At 45.9% G+C, this 21,832-nt stretch overlaps 1 protein-coding gene across 5 annotated transcripts in view; it reads left to right on the top strand.

Annotated features, from left to right (window-relative positions):
- Nucleotides 1-222: 222 nt before the first annotated feature.
- The window catches only part of NR3C2 (nuclear receptor subfamily 3 group C member 2), a 191,875-nt gene continuing 170,265 nt past the window's right edge, over nucleotides 223-21,832 (top strand). Inside the window, exons 1-2 of one of the 5 annotated variants that reach the window (XM_040064075.2) lie at nucleotides 223-323; nucleotides 5,192-6,956. In XM_040064075.2, coding sequence (XP_039920009.1) covers nucleotides 5,194-6,956 — 1,763 coding nt within the window. In that variant the 5' untranslated portion in view covers nucleotides 223-323; nucleotides 5,192-5,193. Of the gene's footprint in view, nucleotides 324-1,984; nucleotides 2,048-5,178; nucleotides 6,957-21,832 lie in introns of those variants that run through there. The other 4 variants (XM_040064077.2, XM_058420606.1, XM_058420605.1 and 1 more) reach the window with 4 other exon arrangements.

Below are 21,832 nucleotides of genomic sequence, written 5' to 3'. Positions count from 1 at the left end.
TTGGATCCACCCCCCGTTCCCCTCCGCCGCCGGGCGAGGGTGTGACCCGCGGGAACACCCACCCACCTAGGCGTCCATGGTGGGAGCTGTCCGCCGAGCGGAGCCGAGCCGAGCCGCGGGCACCCCGCCGCCTGCCTCCGCCGCAGCTCCCTCCCGCCGCCCGGCCGCTCTCCCGGCGCTTCCTCCGCGTACTTTTTTTTTTTTTTTTTTTTTTTTTTTTTTTTTTTTTACCCTGGGTGGCGGTGCGGGCTCCCGGATGGTTGGCTGCCAGTAGCCGGGGGCCGCGCCTCCTCCCCCCGCCGCGCCACCATGTCGTAGGGGAGGTGAGTGAGAGCAGCGCGGAGCCTTGCGCGGGGCGAGCAGCGGCGCGGGGGGCAGCGGGGCGGGTGTCCGACACACCGGCCGGCGTATCCAGGTCACGGCTAGTCCCGTCCCCATCCGTGAAAACTTCGCGGGAAGGACACGTCCATTGCTCGCCAGCGCCCGCGGGGAAGCGCGGCGGTGGCTGCTCCTCCGCGGGTCGCGCCGCGGGCGCTGGGAGCCGCCGCCTCGGCCCGTGAGTGTGGGTCGATATTTGGCAGAATAGGAAAACGAGAGGGGCACGTGACACCCCAAATCCCGGGGATGTTGGCGCTTTCGCCGCGACTCTCGAATACGAACCCGCAGCAGCACACGCGGGGTCCCTGCGGGCGCGCACGGGCGATTGCGGGAGAAGGTGCGCGGTGCTCGGCGCTGCCGCTGCCCGGCGGGCTCAGCCCCCCGCCCCGCTCCCCGGGGCACCGCTGTCACCCTGTGGGGCCGCGGAGCTGTCCCCGCCGGGCCGTGGGCGCACCTGGGGGCCGGGAGCGGGGCTCTCAGGGGCCGCTGACCGGGGGCTGGGGGCGGTATTTAAGGGAGCGAGCTGGGAGCGCATCGCCTGAAAGTTTGCTCGGCGGCTTTTTTCCCTTTCTTTCTTTTTTTCTTTTTTTTTCGGCTTGTCTGGGAAAAGGGTATTCCTGCAGCCGGGACGCAGGCACCCAGGGGGACACTGGGGAATGGGAGGTGGCAGCAACCCCGGGGCCAGGAGTCGTTCCGGCGGCTCCTCTGGCTGGGGAGAGGCAGCGGGCGGGGCGCCCGGCGGGATGCGCGGCTGCCGCGGAGCGGAGCCAGCCCGGCGGGGAGCGGAGGACGAGTCCTTGAACCCTCTTGCGCTCCGCCGCCGTCGCTCCTCCGCTCCTTCTTTCATTTTTTTTTTTTTTCCCCCTTTCCCCTACATTTTCCTTATTTCTTTCTTTTCCCTTCCCCCCCCCCCCCCACCTAATTTTTTTTTTTTTTTTTTTTTATTTTAAAAAATTTCCCCGGTGAAATCACCGCTGCATCGGCACGGTGCGCATTCATGCGCCGCTGACAGGCGGAAACCCCGGGCCGGCGGAGAGGCGATGCCCGGCCCTGCCGCCGGCGCGGCGCGGGCACCGGGCGGGGGCGGCCGCGCCCCGCGCACCTCACCTGTGCCGCCGCGGGGCCCCGGGGCTGCCGCTCCGCCGGCCTGCCCGGCCTGCCCGGGGCGCCGTGCGGGAACCCCGCGGGCGGGCGGGCGGGCGGAGCGCGGGGCCGCGCGGTCCCTGCGGCTTTAAGGAGATGCGTTTCCCAGGCTGTGTCGCAGCAACTTTGTATCAGTCATGTCGCCCGGCCGCTGAGTGACGGCGCGGCGCAGCCAATGGCTCGCCCGCCTGGCCCCGGCCGCGCCGCGCTCCGCGCCGCGCCCGCCAATCCTGGCGGGCGGCGGGCGGGACGTAAACTTGAACTTTATGTGGGCATGTGACATGTTTTTAAAGGACTTGGCACCTTTTCCCGTCCCCTCCCGGGTGCCGCTCCGTGTCACCGGGCGGCGCGGCGCGCCTCGGGCCGGCGGGCGGGGGAGGCGGGGGAGCCGCGCCGCCCACCCCTCCGCTCCGCGCCGCCCTGCGCTCCGCTCCGCGCCGCGGGGGCTCGGGAACGCGCCGCGCCGCAACAGGTACCGGGGCCGGGCCGTGGGGACACCGCTCCGCTCCGCGCACCGCGGCGGGAGGTGCGGCTGGCGGGGTGTGGCGGCAGCCGGGGGGGGGGGCTCGGCTGCGGGGCCGGGACACTCGCCGCTGTGAAGGGCGGGGAGCGGCGTTTGCACGGGGAAAAAGCGCTCTTCTCATCGCTCGGAGGGGCGGCCGGCAGGAGGGGGCCGGCAGGGCGGGCTCGGCCGAGAGCGGGTTTGGGCTGTCGGATCCCCCCTTCCCCGCGGGCTCCCGGGCACCGCTGGGCTCCCCCACGCGTGACAGCCCGGACTGCACCTGCGGGAAAGCAGACTGGCGGGGGACGGGGGCGCAGAGCGGCGGCTGCTCCCTGGGAGCTGCGGTGATGCTCCTCACGGCGTAGGGTAAATAGGGAAGCCGGCGTGCGCGCTGCCTGCGTGGGCGTTAACGCGCGGGGACGGGGGCGACCCGCGCCCGGCTCCGCTCGCCTCCGGGGGCCGCCGTGCCCGGGCAGCGCAGGTGCCGGGGCTGCCCGCACCGCTCCGGTACCCTGGAGAAAAGGGGGGAAAACCCCAGCCTAGCCATGAAACTCGGGTACCCTGGGCAGTCTCGTGTCAGCGGGGTGGCTGGCAGACAGTGAAACTTAAAGGAAATTTCGTTTACAAACACCGAGAGTTACGAAGTGAGTGGCTCCTTGAGCCGCCGGCTTTTTTGGTTGGGTGTTTTGTGTTTTTTTTGTATTTTGTGAAACTGGGCTTACTTCAGATTTTCTCGTATCTAGGTGACCTTTTGGTTGCAGGGATACCAGGTACCATTTGATTTTTTTTTTTTTTTTTTTTTTTTTTTTTTTTTTTTTTTTTTTTTTTTTTTTTTTTTTGGCTCTTGCTGCGGGAATCTGGTTTCATGCCTGATCGGGTATTTTTGCTGCGGAGGGCTGTGTTTGTTGATATGTTTGGGGTGAAATAGACAACTCGCAGTGTCTCTGTAGCTCTTCGGAGAGGGAGTCTGGATAAGCTGTCGTGCTCACGATGTCTCTTGCTTTGTAAAGTGTCAGATAGAGACGATCTTGGTTCCGATCCGCAGCGCTGCTGTGCTTTAGTTGTGGGCGGCCGTGGATGTTTTATCCCGCAGTCAGATTTGTTTGGTGAAAGTTAGTAAAAAGGCATTTGTGTGCCGTAGGTGAAGTGTGGATTCTGTGGACAGACATGCTAGGCAAGTTGTAATAAGTTCTGCCTAAAAGGACAAAACCAAACCCTAATGCTACCAGTAACCCCTGAGATAATTAATTTGGTTCTGGTATCCACCGAGGCACTTGGAGATGACAGAAGCCAGCACTCCCAAAAAATCCATTTGCTGCTGCATTCTCCCTGGTTTATATCTGTCATTTTAAATTGAACTTGTATCAGGCCACAAATAATCTCAGCTGCTTTTTGATCCTCATGGATATATTTACTAGCCTATGCAAGTGCAGTAACAGGGCATTTTGTAGTTTCTTTTCCTTTGTGTGACCCAGATTTTTTTTTGCCGAAGTTTTAGAGTATGCTCGCCTATTGATTATATATGGAGTTTGAAATTTACTGCTGTGAGAGAAGTTGCTACAAAGCTCTAATGCTGGTGTAATGTTAGGCCTGTAACAGAGATTTCCTGGTATGCAGTGGTTCTGCTGGTGTTTCTGAGAGTTAATTTTAACTTGCATCCTAATTTTAAGCCTTAACTACGTTTCCTGGTTTTCAGAAATGCGGGTCACTCACAGCTGCAGTTGAGTTCTCTAGGAATTAGGCTTGCTCAGCACTTAAATCAGGGGTAGGTGATTATTTGGGAGTGACTTTTTGTGGAATTAGACACTTCTGTCTGAAAATTTTAGACTGTAGGAATGTGATTTGATATACATGATGATGTGAAACACATAATTCTAGGTTCTAATAAAATTTGTGCTTGAGGGAAGTGTAGGCATTGAGCTATAGTTCCGATTAAGTAAGGGCAAAGAAGTATTCAAAATAATTCAGTTTAAGGTTTTTCATTTTGTTTTTATAATTTTGCTCAAAATAGCGTATTTAAGTAGTGTTAAGTAAAGGGATTGAACACTATATTAAATATTAGAAAATGAATACATTCTGAAAGGAAAAAATATTTGCCTGATATTGATATTATACCTGTTGGCACTTGAGTTTCTGCAGTTCTAGTGATACTATGAGCTAAATCCTTAAAAAATTAGAAATTGTTGTTATTTATATATGGTTTTCAGATTATTGGAGACTAGGTCATGCATTTTGCTCCTTACCTCGAGAAAGTGGCATGTGGGATGGGAGGCGTTTTTTTAGGGTCCATTTTAGAACAAGGTTTACTTTTCTTTGTATATTCCTCTTGCTGGCTGGCATGGCGCTCTGCAGAATTGGCAGAGTTATGGATCCCTTTAATAGCCATGCATTCCCACCTAGTCTGATCCTCTTCCTCTGTGGCAGAAATGTTTCCTACTGACCTTCTGTCCTACTTCTCTCCCCGCACCTTCATGTCTCCTTGGGAAGTTGTACAAGAAGTTTGTATAGATAGGAAGGGGCGAGTCAGCTCCCAGCCCCTCAGAACTACTGGTTCCTTCTAAAGCATCCGGTGCTATGCTGGATGGTGAGGATGATGAAGAGAAACCCCCATAAAACAGCAGTCTCCCTTGCTTTGTTGTCTCTGTAACATGGCAGTGGAAAGTCCTTGGAGGAGCAGATCTGTAGTGAGCAATTTCCACAGGTGGCTACCTGCCACCAGCGTGTCCTTTCAGAACCTCTCTGGATCCCCTCCTTCCTTACTCCCCCTTCCCTTTTTTAAAGTGAGGGACAGTCCCTGGTGCAGCTGGCACTGACCGTGGGGCTGTGGCCAGCGAGGGTGGGCGGTTGTGCTGACATTGCCAAGCCGTTCCTTTTGGAGCAGGGCTGGGAGCAGTAATTTGGGTGTTTCCTATCTGCTGAGCTGTTTTCTCCCTGAATCCGTAGGGCTGTCATGTCCATGAGACCTTTTCCCTCAGTTTGATTGAAATTGGACAAATGGTTAAGAGATGATGGATGGGGCAGGGAAATGGGACTGGCAGGCAGGGAGAGAGTGAGGAGGATAGACAGAGAAAGCGGATACGCCTTGTTTCCTTAGGAAATTAGGAAATTTCCTTAGGAAGTCACACTGTCCTGTCATTAATTTTACTTTTTTATATATGTCTTTGCTAGTTATGGAGACAAAAGGATACCACAGCTACCCAGAAGGCTTAGATATGGAGAGACGGTGGGGTCAAGTTTCTCAGTCTGTGGAGTATTCTTCCATAGGTGCTGGAGAGCAGACTGATGACAGTAACTACATGGAGATTGTAAACGTAAGCTGCGCCGCCGGCCCTCTTGCAAACAGCAGCGCTCAAGGAAACAGCAAAGAAAAACCTGAGCTACTCTCCTGCCTGCAGCAAGACAACAGCCAGCCTGGTCTTCTGCCCTCTGACGTCAAAACCGAAACGGAGTCCAAGGAGCTGTCGGCAGCGGTGGCCGAATCCATGGGTTTGTATATGGATTCGATACGAGATGCCGATTACCACTACGATCAGCAGAACCAGGCGAGCCCGGGAAAGGTCTACCAGAACATGGAGCAGCTGGTGAAGCTCTACAAGGAGAACGGCCATTGCTCCTCTCCCCTCCACAGCGCCAGCAGGCCCTTGAGGTCTTTGATGTCGGACTCCGGGAGCGCTGTGAACGGCGGTGCCATGCACGCGATTGTCAAAAGCCCTATCATGTGTCAAGAGAAAAGCCCCTCAGGCTGCAGCCCTCAGAACATGGCCTCCTCCGTATGTAGTCCTGCGGGAGTTAACTCCGTGTCCTCGACTACCGCTAACTTTGGGAACTTTGCCATGCACAGCCCCATCGGGCAGGGCACCCCTCTGTCGCGCTCGCCGAACGTCGAGAGCCGGGGCTCCATGTTGCACAGCCCCGCGCACGTTAGCAACGTCGGCTCTCCGCTTTCCAGCCCTATCAGCAGCATGAAGTCGCCGATCTCCAGTCCTCCCAGCCACTGCAGCGTGAAGTCTCCCGTCTCGAGTCCCAACAATATCACTATGCGATCTTCTGTGTCCAGCCCTGCAAACCTGAACTCCAGGAGCTCCATTGCCAGCCCTTCCAATGCCAATAATAGGTCCACGCGTTCTAGTCCGGCGGTTAGCACTGTGGGATCGTCCATCTGTAGCCCCGTAAACAACTCCATAGGGTTCCCACCTTCCGGCACGCCAGTGGGGCCTAGCAGAAGCCAAGATACTGTTCCTAGTCCAGAAGCAAAAGACAAGGGTGCTCAAGAGCTCACGTTTCCTAAGATGGAGGAAATGGAGAGCGCCATCTCCAACAACAGCCAGATGAACCTTGTTCAGTTCATAAAGCCCGAGCCAGACGGGTCCTTCGGCGGCGCCTGCATCGGCGACAGCAGCAGCAAAATAAGCTCCGATTCCCCCTTTTCAGTACCAGTGAAGCAAGAGTCGGCCAAACATCCTTGTTCTGGTGCCTCCTTTAAAGGGAATCAAACAGTAAATCCTTTCCCATTTACAGATGGCTCATATTTTTCTTTTATGGATGACAAAGACTATTACTCTCTTTCTGGGATTTTAGGACCACCTGTTTCTTCATTTGATGGAAATTGTGAAGGTAGCGGTTTTCCAAATCCAGGCCTACGTGTGGGGATTAAGCAAGAGCCTGATGATGGCAGCTATTACCAAGAAAACAGCATACCATCCTCTGCCATTGTGGGTGTAAATTCAGGTGGACAGTCATTTCACTACAGGATCGGTGCCCAGGGCACGATATCCCTGTCGCGGCCGGTTGCTCGAGAGCAGACATTTCAGCACCTGAGCTCCTTCCCTGCTGTCAGCACGCTCATGGAGACCTGGAAGTCGCATTCAGAGTTGGCATCCAGAAGAAGTGATGGGTATCCAGTTCTAGAGTACATTCCAGAAAACGTATCCAGGTGAGCTGGCAAACTGCTACCTTTTTTTTTTTTTTTTTTTTTTTTTTTTTTTTTTTTTTTTTTTTTTTGTGTCTCCTTATTTTTTTCCTTTCTTCCTCTCCATTAAACAAACAAGGAAGGTGTGAATTCAAATGAGGAGCAGGCTGATATTTCTCAGTCTGATGCATAATTCTTTGTTTGAATTTCAGTTACTATTAGATTTGTTGCTATCTTGCTGTATTCTACTCCGCCTTTAATAAAAACAAAATACTAGCTTTAATATTTAAGAACATATTATATTCTGTTGTTATTAGGTTTGAAGGTATAGCTTTTGTATGTTTATGAGCTCTTACTACTACAAATGTTGTTTTTCCCATAATGGGAGCTTAGTAAAATTGCTCTCTTGTGTCCTGTAATGGTTATTCTTTCTTAGCTAGTGCTTGAATGTGTGGTGCCTCAGATGAAATGTTGAGATGAGGATAAGAAAATGATAGTGTCAGGAATTGTGAAGAGGCATGGTTCTGTGTTTGCATTGGACTTTAACTGGTTAAGTTTAAAAAACTAAATGTTACAAGCCTGTGGCAACATATTATTTCTGTATTTTAGCTGTAGGAACATTTGGTTTATATATATAGAAAAATGCCTCCAGAAGGAGGAGGGCTGTTAAAACTTGATGCATTTGAAAGGGAGAAATGGATAAACTGATCTCCTCACTTTTGGTGGAAGAGAAATGAGCAAGTGTCATCTGAATTTGCATTTCTTGGCTGGTCTGTGGCAGCACGTCCTTCTTCAAGCAGGTGTCCTTGTATCTCGTGGGGGATGCCTACTTTCCTAAACCAGCTAGTTTCAGAGTCAGTAACACAAGTTCTGAAGCGCCTCTGACAGCATGACTGAGTTCAAATGGTTGTATAGCATACCCATGTACCCAGCAGGCTCACCAAAGGTTTGTGCCAAAGCTCAAATAGCCAGTAACAGATTTTGGCATTTACCTTTCTCAAGTGGTTTTTTTTTTTTTTTTGCTCACCACGAACTACGCAGCTGCCCTCGGTGAATGAAGCATCTGCCTTATTCTTGGAGTGGGGTGAGGAGGATGCGTGGTGGTTTCCATATTTGTATGATACTACAGATTTCTGAAAATAGCGTTGCAGTGAAAAGCATAATATCTAGAATAATGGTGATTTTCAGAAGGGAAACCAGCCTATCTACCTATTAAAAAAAAAAAAAAAACTTTACCTGTTCTCATTTTATTCTCAGTTCTGTCCAGCACTGATACAATTTCTCTGTCATTTTGTAGGTCATACTTCACTTTTTCTTTGGCCATTTCCAATATGGTCTGGAAAAAACGTGCACTTTTTAATACATTCAACTTGAAAGGGCTGTATCCTGTCATCATGCTGAACTTTGCATGTAGGTGGATATTCTTCATCATCCAGTCTTGTCTTAAATGTACTTTCTTGGATTAAGGAAGATGGAGTCACTGTTTTATGGTTTAGTTGATGAAATTTTCATAAATCGCATTATTTATATAGTGGGAAAAGTTCACCAGAAGACTGATGGAATGCCTGAATACAAAGAACCAATATTTTACTGCCTTTGAGCACTGTTGAGCACTGTTGCTTGGACAGGTAGCTCCTGCCAGCTGTGAGAGCTCTTGTGTGACTGAGTCAAGGCTGTGAATCAAGGCTGTCATCCATTGCAGGGGCAGGCACGATAAACAAGGAAATAATGCTGGAAGGATCATGGTTGCCATCAGTAGTTGTGTTTGGAGTGACAGGTTCTCGTAAGGCTTTTAAAGGAGTCTTCTGATCTGACATTAGTCCATGGTAGCTCTAGATCAGTCAGTGTAATCAGATTTGATGATGACAGGCTGGGTGCACTTTCCTGTCTTTGTTCTCTAAGCTGGTGTCTCCGTAGGATGTGCAGGAGAGTGTAGCTGCCACTTTGCAGGATTGAGATCCTGCGATGTTTAGTGCTCAGAGCTGTTGCGTGTGGAATTCCGTTCAGGTGATGGAGATATGCGGGGTTGCGACACTCCAGGCCTCCTGATCTGTACTCCAGATTAGGACGTGTGTCATCATTTCAAATCTCAGAACTCAACCCCATTATTTAACTAAATGTTGCTCTTAATCTGGCTGGTGATGGCTCTATGCCAACAGTGCAGCCAGGGGCCTGTGCAAAGCCCTTAAAATTTTCAAGGTAAATTTGTTTAGAGATCATTTTAGCAGTCCAGATTTGGGTGCAGAGTTGCCTGCTGAGATATTTGTCTGCTGGTGAGACAAGTCTTAAAGACTCCACATAAAACGTCACACATGTAAAGCTCAGCCTTGCTATTCAACCTCAGACTGATCTTTTTTTCTCTTCACTTCTCTGCTGTATTGCAGCTAGAACAGAGGAAACCGTGCTCAATTTGTTGGTGCTCTGAGGTGTTGTAATAAAACACACGTAGCTTAAAACCATGCCAGACCCAACATCCCAAGGTTGGTTTCAGCTGTCCCATATCCATGCGGTATGGGGATTGCGAAATAACCTCTTCCTTCATGTCATTAGAACAGCAGCATCACACCTCTGTCCCCTGTGTCTGAACCAGATCCTTACTTTTTCCCATCAGGTCTTTTTTCTGATGTGTCAATCATATTGATAGGCATCACACATTCTGAGGACTTTTACAGCGTGTGATTAACCCTTGAAGTTTGCAATATTTTGAACTTTCTGGTATTCTATGCCTTCGTCTTTTTTTTTTTTTTTTTTTTTTTTTTTTTTTTTTTTTTTTTTTTTTTCCCCCTTTCCCCTAGGGGTACTTAGCTTGCAATATAAATGGCTGCAAGCAAAGAATAAGATGAAGGGAAAAAATAGGCTATGTGGTTCTCTAAAGCCAGTAGATGACCAGCGTGGAATATGTCTTGTTTTAGCTGCATTATTTTCTGAACCCTGATGTCATACTCTTTTTGAACTGCCTCAGACTTGCAGCTTACATGGTGAAAAGGAGTGGGTGGCCAAAAGAAGATGACTTTGACTTTTCATATTGATAATGAATCTTTAGAATATTGCTGTTGGGCGTTTTTTGGGGGGTTTTTTTGGTGGTTTTTTTTTTTTTTCATATTAAGAGTGTCCCATTTCGTGCGTCAGTTACACTTGGTGGAAGCCTAATAACCATAGTTGAGGCATTTAAAGTGCATTGCTACTTTGTTGACTGTGCCAATCACCCACTGCCGACTTGAACATTTATCTTTTTCTCCTTCAGTTACTTTTATTAGATGTGCACAGTTATGGTTCTTTTTTAGTTAGATGTTAGTAACTTTTTTATAACATTGCAGCTTGTGGTGTTTGGGGAATGAGAGCTTCCTAAGCAAAACCAAATTCGCTTATTCCCTTAAAAATGTTTTTCTTCTGCTAATATGAATGCAGAACATGTCTTTGTTTTTGAAAGATTTTACATTTGTAATTTTTAATAAAGGGTGAATCATACTTGTCTGTCTGTGTGTATAAATTCCTCCTTCCACAAATGGCATTTCTGAGAAATACGGGTTTCTAAACTAAGTAATAGCTAAGTGGGCTTGATAAAGAGGGTATGTGCAACTGTGTGATGTCATTGATGAAAACCTACACGAAGAATCCCGATAAGGTTTCACTTGAAGGTGATCAGTGCTTGTCTGAATTGGGGTGCTAGCCTAAGCCCCATGATTGTGCCAATTATGTGATTTTCAAAATGGCCTACAAAAAGTCATGGTTGCTTAAAACGACTGTAAAAATTGAGGAAGATGACCTTTCTGCTGCATTAGCTCTTACCTAAAGCTTCTTCTGCAAATATGCCTTTTCCCTCTAATTTCCATATGAGCTCATGTATATACACACACGTACTCGCTTTTTGCAGTGCTTGTGGTGGAAACAGGGGGCTGATACTCCTACTGTCATTTCTTTCTGGCAATTCCACTGGTGTAATCCAGTGTGGGAAGAATTCATGAAGTTTGATGTGCTGCTATTCAGAAAGTTTAGTGTTTTAATATGAATTGCATCTGTTTATCTATAATCGTGTTTCAAGAAAATTTTGATCAGACACTGGTAGTATTCTAGGGATGACTTAAAACTCTCTGTTCCTGAGCCATTCATATGTGTCAGTATTTATTTCTTAGACCCTACCTGAAAAAGCCACCCTAAAAAACCCATCCCACCAACCCAAAACCAGAAAGTAACCCAACAACGTGATTTTGATTTACCCGTAGCCTTTACTGGCTTGAATTGATTCTGGTTAAAATCTGATTTCAGACTATTGCAAGTATTTTTGTAAATAAACTTTTATGTTAAATATTATCTAGAATAGTCACTTATCAGAATTATACCTGCCAGAAAGATAAAGGTCTGGTAAATATTATTTTTAGAATTTATGAATGGCCTTGACCTCTGTTTGCTGATGGACTTTATGAGAAAAGGAGCGTGCTGTTAAAATATTCGCCATGCTTAACAGGACTGTATTTCACTTTATCTTCCCAAAAATTTACTGTGCAAACCTTTTTCAGAAATGATTCTCTAACACCATGGACCATCGCCTCAAACCTGTATTTTTCCTTTATTTCAGTTTGAGAAGGTATACTGGTTTTTGTAGGTTCTTATATAATTTTGTGTCTTCTTTTTAATGCAGTTTTGGGTATAGTCTTGACACAACTGAGACCTCTGCATATTCTTTATTTCTCACTAAAGAAATTAGAAGTCTGTATTAATATGTCAGCCCAGGATGAAAGGTTCCCTTGGGCATACCAGCATGCATTGAACAACCTTTAACTTTCTACAGCTTTCTTTGTTGTTTTTTTGTGAGGGTGCTGGGCTTTTGTATTGCTCTTTATTGAGATGTTCAAAGACTGTATAAAGCATTTTCCCTTAAAATGTGAATGGAAATAATGCCTTATTTTCCCTTAAAATGATACATATCCATTGCCTCCTGAGCTGTGGCACAGAAAAGTCTACATTAATGGAAAATTGTGTTCCAGAGATGGGTGGATCTTCCCCATCTGAGGAAGTAAGAGCTCTGTTGTCAAGCTGGGTGCCAGGATCTAGGGCTTGGTTGTTCCTTTGTGTGGGGGTAAATAAAGTTGTGTATTTCCAAAACGTTTCAATTGTTAAACTTTGCAGTACTTGGCTGTTGGAAATCAGTTTGCCAATGTGAATTCTGATAGTAGCTAAGAGTTGTTGCCTAGTTTTTGTATCACTTTTGGTGATATGGAATCTCACTATGATAATCTTGTTTTGATGGTTTTCTGAAAAACAGGAAGGTGGGGTCACCTTCAATGCACAGATTTTAACAAGCAGAAGTAGAAGTTTTGATTGTGCATTTTCCAACAGTATGGATCAGTCCATTTTCATGAGGACTGGAAGACAGAAAAGTGTGTACTGTATAAAAAGTGTTCCCATCCTGTTTTATGAGATGAGATGTGTGTTGCAGCAAGGCAGGCAAGCATGCCCAGGGATTGCTGCAGCAGATTGAGTGCTCGTGCAGTACTCCTGTTGTCTGCAGAGGGAGTAAATTGTTAAGTTGTGGTTCAATAACCTGGCCTTACTCAACCAGCACTTAACATTAATGGAGCTACAACCTGCTGTGAAGTGCTCTGCCTGGCTGAATCAAATTGCAAGGTGCTTGTTGGGGCTTTGCTGATCCCAGGCTGGAGCAGTGGCTGCTGTTGGGTGTCACCTGTAGCTGAGCAATGTATTATTTGCAGTGGTGAGAATACTCTGTTGGGCCATGCCTTGTCTGCTCTGATTTCGGTTTTGTCCCTTTGGGTTTGTTGTATGTGAGAGCCAGATTGGGTTCCTGATCCAGTTCGCTCTGAAGTTCTAAAGAGCCAACAGGCCAGCGAAATTTGGTGAGCAGCATGATGTGATGTAGACACGAGAACAAACTGAAGAGATGGAAAGGGAATGGAGCCTGTGAAATATCCCAAGTGCACCTTTCTGCTAAAAGATAATGTCTTGTTGAGCCATAATCCCAATAATGGTATATTCAGGGTATAGTTTTAAAAGGCGTTTTCTCTTTTTCAATTGTACGTATTGAGTCTTCGAACAGAGTTGTAGGAGATGCATTTAATAATGGACTTGTTTTGACCAAAACTTCTTGGAAAACAATGGAGTGCTGTGATTTGAGATTTAAGATCTCAGAGGTCAGAAAATACCACAGTTAAGGATGAATATAGAACCGTAACTTGTTCTCTGGCAAATGTGTCTTAAAATATGGCTGTCTAAGAGTGATAAAAATGGTCCGACAAGGCAACTAAAAAGAGTGTGTGAAAAACAGGTATTAAATCCATCTAAGTTTAGTAGTTTTATCAGTTTTCACATGCAGCTGGTTGCTACACAGTGCCTGGTGCTCAGCATATGAATTACTTCGGTTGCAGTCTCCTCTGAGTGAGAGATCTGTGGAGAGGGGGAGGAAAAAAAAAAAAAAAAAAAAGCAGCAGTATTTCCATCGGGTGCAATGGACCAGGTTCTCACAGTGTTATTGGGCACGTGTGAATGCACCCTAAATAGACCATGGCATGATTTGACTGCTTGCTGCCCTACTTGTGTAACCCGCAGCGGAAGGTCACGGTCTGGTGGGCCCCTCCGACAGCCCTCTCCTGCCAGAGCCACCTTGGCTTTGCTGCTGGAGGACTCAGGCTGACCTTGGAGGAAGGCACACTTTTTTGGCTTAGGCTGCAGGGGAAGGGCTCGCAGGTCAGGACGTGCCTGTTCATCCATGCCAGCAGTTCCCACTGTAGCCTGCTCCGGTACCACTGCCGGCAAGAGGAGCGGCAGCATCTCTCCCCCTCTGTGTGGGAGGAGGCACTCCCTCCTCGGACATGGAAACGGGATCTCTGTGCATCCATGTCTTTCCCTTCAACGACTCAAGGATTTTACAGAAACCTTGAGGGTTGGTTTGCTTTCAGGGCAGAATTTTTTAAAAAGTGGTCTCTTTAAGTGGGAGGCTTTGTGACCTTGTTTGGGGTTGTGGGTTTTGTTTGTTTGTTGCTTTTGTTTTGTTTTGCAGTGAGGTTTATTAATGTGGTTTGTCAGAGCTTAACAGTGTGTTTTCTGAAAGGAAGTGATCTCAGGGCTTCTCTTTCTCTATTTTGCTGAAATCAGTGCTGAAAGATTTAAAACACAACACCCCCCCGCCCCCCATCCCACTGCAATCTCCCAAACCCCTCTCCCAAAACAGAAAAAAAAGTGCAGAAAACCAAATCCATGCTGTTCATTCTGCATTCTCAAAAGTATAAATAACACTGGTTGTATCCATTCAGTACGTGAATAAGTATTTTTGCAAGATGCCCTTTGTTTACTGAGTTATATTAGAGCTGAAGTTCCCACACTGCTGGTAGATCACAAAATAACTTGAATTTTATTTCTTTATCTTAAACAGTGAATTAAGCACCCGCAATTACATTAGAGTTTGTTGTTAGCCGGTTGCTGAATTAAATTTAGCGATCTTTAAGCTGCATATTGGCTTCATGAACAAACTGAGAGCTTAAATTTCATATTTGGAGGTAGGGTTACTTGGAGTTAATATGTAATGTGTTTTTTTGTAAAGGAGAAAAAAAGAAAAATAAATTTTGTTTAGAACCTCCGAGCAGAAGCAGAATCCAGTATTTGCGGATGATATGTAAAATGGCTTATAGGAATTTGTACGTGCCTCTAAGATGCATGGGTATGCTGCTGATTGTGGTGATAATAATAGATCAAAGAGTTGCAGCCCTGAGGTTAAAAAGCAAATTTCAGACTAATTGCTGAATGTATCTGACAATTTTTATATCACTTTACTCGTTTCCATACTCTCTCCTAAACAATACTTTCTGCTTGCATCTGGAGGTGAAATAACTTTTTTTGAATGAGCTTTCAGGTTAAAATTTATGCTAAGTATGTGAGTCTTTTCTATTGTGCTTTTCATTCCATGTCTGCTTTTGAGAGGTGTTACCCCAAGTTTCTAAAAGTGGCAGCTTTATGTACCAATTCCATAGCAATTTTAGATCTTAAAAAAAAAAAAAAAAACAAACCCAAGAAACAACCTCTTACCATCTTCAACGATGTTTTCTGAGTCTTTTGGATTTGTGGGAATATCTTGCTTCATTATTTTTGTGTGTGCGTGACCATTTTGGGTGCATGTTCAGCCTTAAGTCTGCAAAACAAAGCATTATTTTAGAGGTTTATTTTGGTCAGCGTAATCTATCAGTGGTCTGAGAACTTTTAATCAGAGGGCAGAATGGGGAATTAAGTCGTTTGTCCTGACCAGGATTTTGTCTGTCCCAGCTGCCCAGAACTGTAGAGTCTTGCCAGCATTTTTGGCAGCGCTTTTCCGAATCCTGTGCTGTGCTAAGATCGTAGTGCAGTCCTGCAAAACCCGTTGTTTTCAGGGTTTGAAGTTCCTTAGTTCTGAATTTCTGTTGTTCACCAGCTCCTCTCCCGTGCCTGGCTCAGGGCGTCAGGACGGCGCACGAGAGCTGTCCCGGTCGTGGCTCGGGAGTGCCCCGTGGACATGGGAGCGTGGAGATGGGAGCAAAGCAGCGCTCCGCTTAATAAATTTCTACGTCGTGCTTTGCTCCTCTCTGGCAGATCCAGGCCGTGCAGGGAGGGGGCAGGCGCTGAGTGTGGCTGGTCAGGGCAGGGCCCAGGGTGCCGGCGCATCCCTGCGGCTTGCGCAAGGAGCCGTGTCCGTGTACCCCGGGAGTGCGTCACCTGCCGTGTCCGCACGGACACCCGTGCTCCCCGAGCCCTTTGGAAACGTGCTGTCGCAACCGGCGAGCCCCGGTTTACTCTGGCAGCGTCTCACCTTGAAAAATCAATTGTGTTTGTGTCTTTAGCTCTCCCGTAGTGCTGCTGCAGGAGAGAGAGTGGGGAAGGGACTCCGCTCGCTGTTGGTAGAATGGGTTGGCTTGGGAGGCGACGTCAGAGACGGTCAAGTTCCAACCCCCTGCCGTGGGCGAGGACACCTACAACTAGACCAGGCTGCTCAGGGCCCCATCCAGCTTTGAATACTTTGAGGGACGGGGCATCCACTGCTCTGGGCAACCTGTGCTAGTGCCTCACCACCCTTCAAAGTAAGAGAATTTTTTCCTAATACCTAATCTAAATAACCCTCCTTCAGCTACAGCCGTTACCCATTGTCATCACAGTGGGCCCTTGCAAAAAGTCCCTCTCCAGCCTTTTGCAGGTGATTCACCAAATTCCCCGCTCAAACACCACCTCTTGTCTGACAGGAGCAGTGCTGGAGGTGGGACGTGGTCTCCTACTCAAGTTTCATCAAGGTCACTGCCCTAAGAGTAGGAACAGGAAAGGGGTTGCTTCTGGAAGTGTCTTAAGGTTGGGGCATCACGACAGCAACCTTTCTTTTCCCTTAGGAGGCATGAGTTCAAATATGAGCTTCTCCAAAAGGTCAGAGATCTCACTTTTAGCATTGCTGAAGACTTGTCTCTAGAAACCTGTCATGCACTTCAGCGTTTTTGAAGACTGGAGTGCCAGGGACCTTGCAAATGAAGGTGGGTGGTAAATTTGCACAGTTTCCAGGCAGACTATCTGAGCTGTCAGCTTCATTATTTTAAACTAAATTAGATTTGTGCTAGAGAGTGCAGTATGCTAGAGCGGTTAGAGAGCTCTTCCTCTAATGGTAGCTTCAGAGCTACTTTGCTGGATATAGCTGTGTTAACTTCCAAACTCACTTGGATAAATTAAAACAAAACAACTAAAACGTTGCACAGGTGTGGATCCTGGGATATGGGGAAACTCCCAGGAGAAACTCAGGAGTTCCACTTGAAGACAATATACTTTAATGTTTGGTGTTTCTAGGGATCGAGGTCTGTTATTTTTTATGGCTTGGTAGAAATTGAACGCGTTGTCATTTCTGGCCAGGGGATGCACGCTTCTGGACCACTGCACTCCTGCAGCACCCCGAGCACCCTGAGCCCAGCAGGGAGAGAACACAATACCCTCAGGGATGTTGCAGTGGAGGTCATTTTCCCCCATTTCCTAAGGATTGCCCCCCAGCTCGTAGCCCGTTCTCTTGGCTTTAGTGTACACCGTGGGTTTGTTTTGTTATTTCCGTTTTAATTTTGTTCGGTTTTCAGCACCAGGGCTTTCTAACGTTAATAATTAAAACCAAAAATTGGCCAACAAATATTCCTTAAGGATTAGAAAAAGTTATTAAACATGACTGGCTTGTCGAAATTCTGCATTGAACCTTTGTTGCAGAGTGCCCGGCTGGAAAATCCATCAGGTAAACCCACATTGCTGCAGAATCAGCTCTACAAACCCTGCACAGCTTTACCATACTCTTCTTTCAGATACGCAGTGGAAAAAGAGAAGTATTCCGGTTGATACAGTTAGGATTTTTAAATACTTATTTTTAATCTGGATCCACGTAAAGTAGCTGGAAGACGAACAAAGTGTGGGGGGTTAGACATGTCAGCTTCTGCTCAGTGTATGGAAGTGAATGCTGGAAGTGGTCCAGAGCTTTATGGCTGCTGCCAACTAATGACATAAGATAATGTTGCAGTGAAACAATGCACTTGATTTGCATTTGTTTCCCAACTAACCTTTCAGATTCTTGGGACTGCTTGGAATTTATGTTTCTGGAGATTTGACAGTTAAAAAAAAAAAAAACAAAACAAAAACAAAAACGCGATTGGGCATTGAAAACTTTGAATGATTAAATATGCAGTAATGACAACTTCAAACTGTGCATGCAGATAATGAGATAAGGAATGGTTACTCACTTTGTATTAAACCCATTTGGTGGAAGAAGCAAAGAGGATGAGTGTTTTGGATGGACATGCTATTTTTAAAAGGAAGAGAATTCAGAGGAGCTAATGTGTATAGAAGTAGAAGTGAAAAAAGTGAGCTGCTGATTTACTTCTTTTTTTATTTCTGGAATCAAAAATGCATCTATTATGGACCTGAAAATTGCCCTGCATTTTACTTTTCAAACATAAACAGGAATTAACTGTGTGCAGAAGGCTAATAACAGAGTTCGTAGGGTTTTGTTTACATATTTATTTGGATCAGAAATATGCTTTTGAAGGGGATCTTCCAGTTGCCATCTTCTGTCCTGTGGTTCACATGACTGGGCAGCTGAGGGGTGAACAATCAGATATTTCTGAGCCAGAAGGGAATGAAAAAAGCAGTCCAGGAGATACCCAGGGCATTTCAGCCTTGACTTCTGTCCATGGGACCCCGCTGGAGCTGGCCTGAAGCGTAACCCTTGTGACACCTGGAACGGGATGGTGGATCCTCAGGACTGACCCCTCCTCTCCATAGATCTCCTTTTATGCCTGTATTGTGAGTGCTGCCTGTGTGTAATTGCATTTTCACCTGTTAGCTCAGCCATCTGTAATTGAGGAAAGACTCAGAGTTCCAGGCAGAGGAAGTTGTTCCACAGAAGAATTGGAGGTACTGTTTTCAGCAGATGTGTTTGTTCATAAGTTGTGACCAGAATGGGCAAAGTACCTACTTACTCATCCTTCACCGCAATCTAGAGATCCTAAAAGAAGCTGAATTAAATCCTGGAGATAGGAAATGAAACTAAAGTGACAAATAGGCTGTATCCTTTTTTTTTTTTTTTTTTTTTTCCATCAAGTCAATTTCACTTCTTTTCAGCTAGACAGGGATATTCTGATATTTATTATAATACTACTCTGTAAAGGCAAACAGAATTGTTTTGATTATAGGCAGCTGCTTTAAGTATTTACAAGCAGCTGTAACTTAGGCAAACTAATTTAACGACTTACAATTGTCATTTCAGGGAAAAAACCTACTTTGTGGATCAATAAATTCTTGTAAAGTAAACCTATTGATTTGCAGCTAATTGGATATTGTGGATGTCTGATAAATTAATTTTAATATGAGGGTAACTGAGTTGACTAGGTGATGTATTAGTGGCTGTAAATGACTTAGAGTCATTAAGTCTATTTATAAGATAGCTACAGGGGAAAAAAGAGTTAGAAACTTGTCTTAATTTCTAATGAATCAGCGCTGTAATACCAGAGTCCAGATGACATCTCAGCTCACAAGAGGACCTTCATGCTTTTCTTATTTTCGTACCCTCCGTACTGTGATAAACAAGATAACTCCATGTCCTCCACTAACTGTTCCATGTCCTTCCACCTGTATTAGCCCTTTCCATGATCTCAAGATGCTTCAGGTTCTGCTTGCTTCAGCACAAACACCTGATATTGTGCTTATTAAAAGAAAGTCTCTTTACTAAGGTTGTAGCAAGGTCCATGTTGCTGCACAGCAGCCGAGTCCTCGCTCTGCCAAGCTGCTGTTCCAAGCTGGAATGCTTCAAGGCACAAGGGGGTGGCAGCCCCAGCTGTGGTTTTTGGCAGCTGCAGTGGTGAGGGTCAGTAGGTGTTCCTGGGGGCTTCTTTGCCCCAGTTCTTTCCAAATTTTGTCTGAGGTACTTGAGGCTTTGAGCTTGGGTCTGACTCCATGGGAAGAGTTGCTATTGGTTGGAATATGTTTTGGCTTTTTTCCATCACGCGGCGTGCCCCAAACTCAGAGGTGATATTGATGTTGGCGTGACTTAAACTAGTAATTTAATACAAGTGAATGCAATTTTCATGCTCAGTGGGGGGAAAGAGGGGAAAAAAAAAAAAAAAAAATCAGGACCAAATAGGAATGAGCTTAGGATCAGGAATGCAGGGGAATAAGAAATGTGATCTAATGGGGAAAAGGAGGATTATAGGAGCAAGGCAAGTAGCAGGTATTGGCATAAGAGGATATGAGCTCAGTACAGTGTACTAGGTCCTAGGAAAGCTTGTGCTTTTGCCTTGACATGACTAAAAATTAAGAATATTCACCTCATCACTTAGGATTACAAGAAATAGTAACTTTGACTGATTTTTATAGGTATATTTCATGGAATCAATTTGAAAGACAGCAGTAAATACACAAACCATCTATTGGTTTTGGTACAATCTAGGGTTTTTCTGATGTTTCATATGGGCAGATGAAGGTACTGTATATCTCTGTACTAGACATGAGATCTGATGGTGAGAATTGTTAAATTGTCCGCAGTTAACAAAAGTGTGAAAATAATATGCCAGAAGCCTCTGCATTAACATTGTAGCTTTTTTAAAATTAAAACTGTATGAAACCGAGGAAAAGGAGTTTGTTACTTTGTTTGCACTGCTTGCAGTGTCCGAAATGCCAGTGCTGTTACGAGTCTCATAAGGTAGCTACATACCCAACTCTTAATTATATTTCTGTATTACGTCAGGTCTGTGGATTAGGAAAGTGAGATGTCAAGAGTAAATTTAGGTTGGGACTTCTCCGCCAAGTCCCCAATGCTCCCACCAGTAGCTCAGTATGAATGAGTCTGTTTCTTTAAAGACTTGAAGTAAATATTGAGAAGGGTTTCCTAGCAACATGTGTAAGGTTAAGTAAAAATCAGACTTGCCAGGTGTTGCTTCCAGAGCACACTAGCCTTTCTATTTCAACATTTATACTTTCAGTACATTATCTGCAGCATGAAATGCTGAACAGCATCTGATAGTAATGTAAGCAGATAATTTTGCAGAATCACATGTCCAAGGGCAAGTCGGCTGCAATATTATTCTGACTTTGGAACACACTTTTTCTTTTGCTGTGTGTTTGTACTGTACTTAAACTAATGGAGACTAACCTTACTTGGCTTCTGCAAGTATTAGTGATGTGTGTGAGTGTATTCTAAAAATACAATAATAAAAGCCGCTTTTCAAGCCTGCTAAGAAAGAGTTCTTATTTATTGTTGGGGTTTTTTCATAGAAAACCAAGAAGTCATGTGTATCCCAACTGGTCTCATGAGTTCGCAGAGGTCTGAGGTACAGGTGGTAAAGCCTCTTGCAGAAATCTTGATTTCTCTTCAGCTTTGATTTCTAGAGACAGGAGGGAAGATCAGCCTGAATACTTCCTACAGTGACATAAAAGTAGAGTTTTCCTGATATTTTAGTCATGCAATAAATTGCATGCACTCTCCACAGGTGCTTTGGGATGTGTAAGAGATGTCTGTGCCTGTGGTCTACCTGTTGTGGGTAGGACGGTTCCCCCTGGAGAAACACAGGAAGCTGCGATTTAGGTTAGCCTAGGATAGATAGATAGATAGCAGAGGGGAGCGAGGAGTGGAAAAATTTGGTTGGCTGCTTCCAGTCCTAAGTTTTTGAGTCTATTTATAGAGTCTATTGGAATATTTCTAGTTAGTTCTGGGGAAAGTCAGCTGCTGTGCTGGGGATTGGCTGTGATCCCAGAATGAGGAGGGGAAGGAAAGAAAAAAAAAAAAAAAAAAAGGATGATAGGAAGCCTATTGAAAATCTACCAACAGGCACCAGTGAAATCGAGAAATTGGAAGATGCTGTATTTGGGCTTCAGATTATTTTTCTGCAGCTTCTGTCAGTGCTGGATGCTCTGCAGAGCAACTTTCTCTGCATGTTGCTGTGAGTTTCTGAGTTAGCCAAGCCCTGCAAGCAGGTCCAGCCCACCAGGGTTCAGAGTTCAGAAGCCAGGACTAAAGCCTGATAGCAGGAATTAGCATGGAAATATAAGGAAGCAGCATATTATCATCTTTCCATGCTGCAGTGGTAAGCCTGAACAGGCTGCCCTCTCCCTGGGTTAGATGCATTACATAACGGAAAATGGAGCAATGAACCCAAAAGCTGAATTTTCAGCTAATAAAATTAAGTTACTGTGTGAACTGTGACTTTTTCAAATAGACGTAGAAAGGTCTTGCAGATAATTTAGAGTGCAAACTAGTTGAAGTATGTTGTGATACCAGAAATAGACATTTAAGGGAGTCATGATGAGCTTTGCAAACAGTTGAGGTGCTTTCTAGGAAATGTAAATGACACACTTGAAAAATATTCTGAGTTGAGATTCGAACACAATGTAGAGATAAAGTATAAATAGCGAATAAG

Source organism: Hirundo rustica, chromosome 5 (assembly GCF_015227805.2).
Source record: "Hirundo rustica isolate bHirRus1 chromosome 5, bHirRus1.pri.v3, whole genome shotgun sequence".
Lineage (NCBI taxonomy): Eukaryota > Metazoa > Chordata > Aves > Passeriformes > Hirundinidae > Hirundo > Hirundo rustica.
Note: the sequence above shows the minus strand (reverse complement) of the source record. Positions and strands in the feature narration are given on the sequence as shown.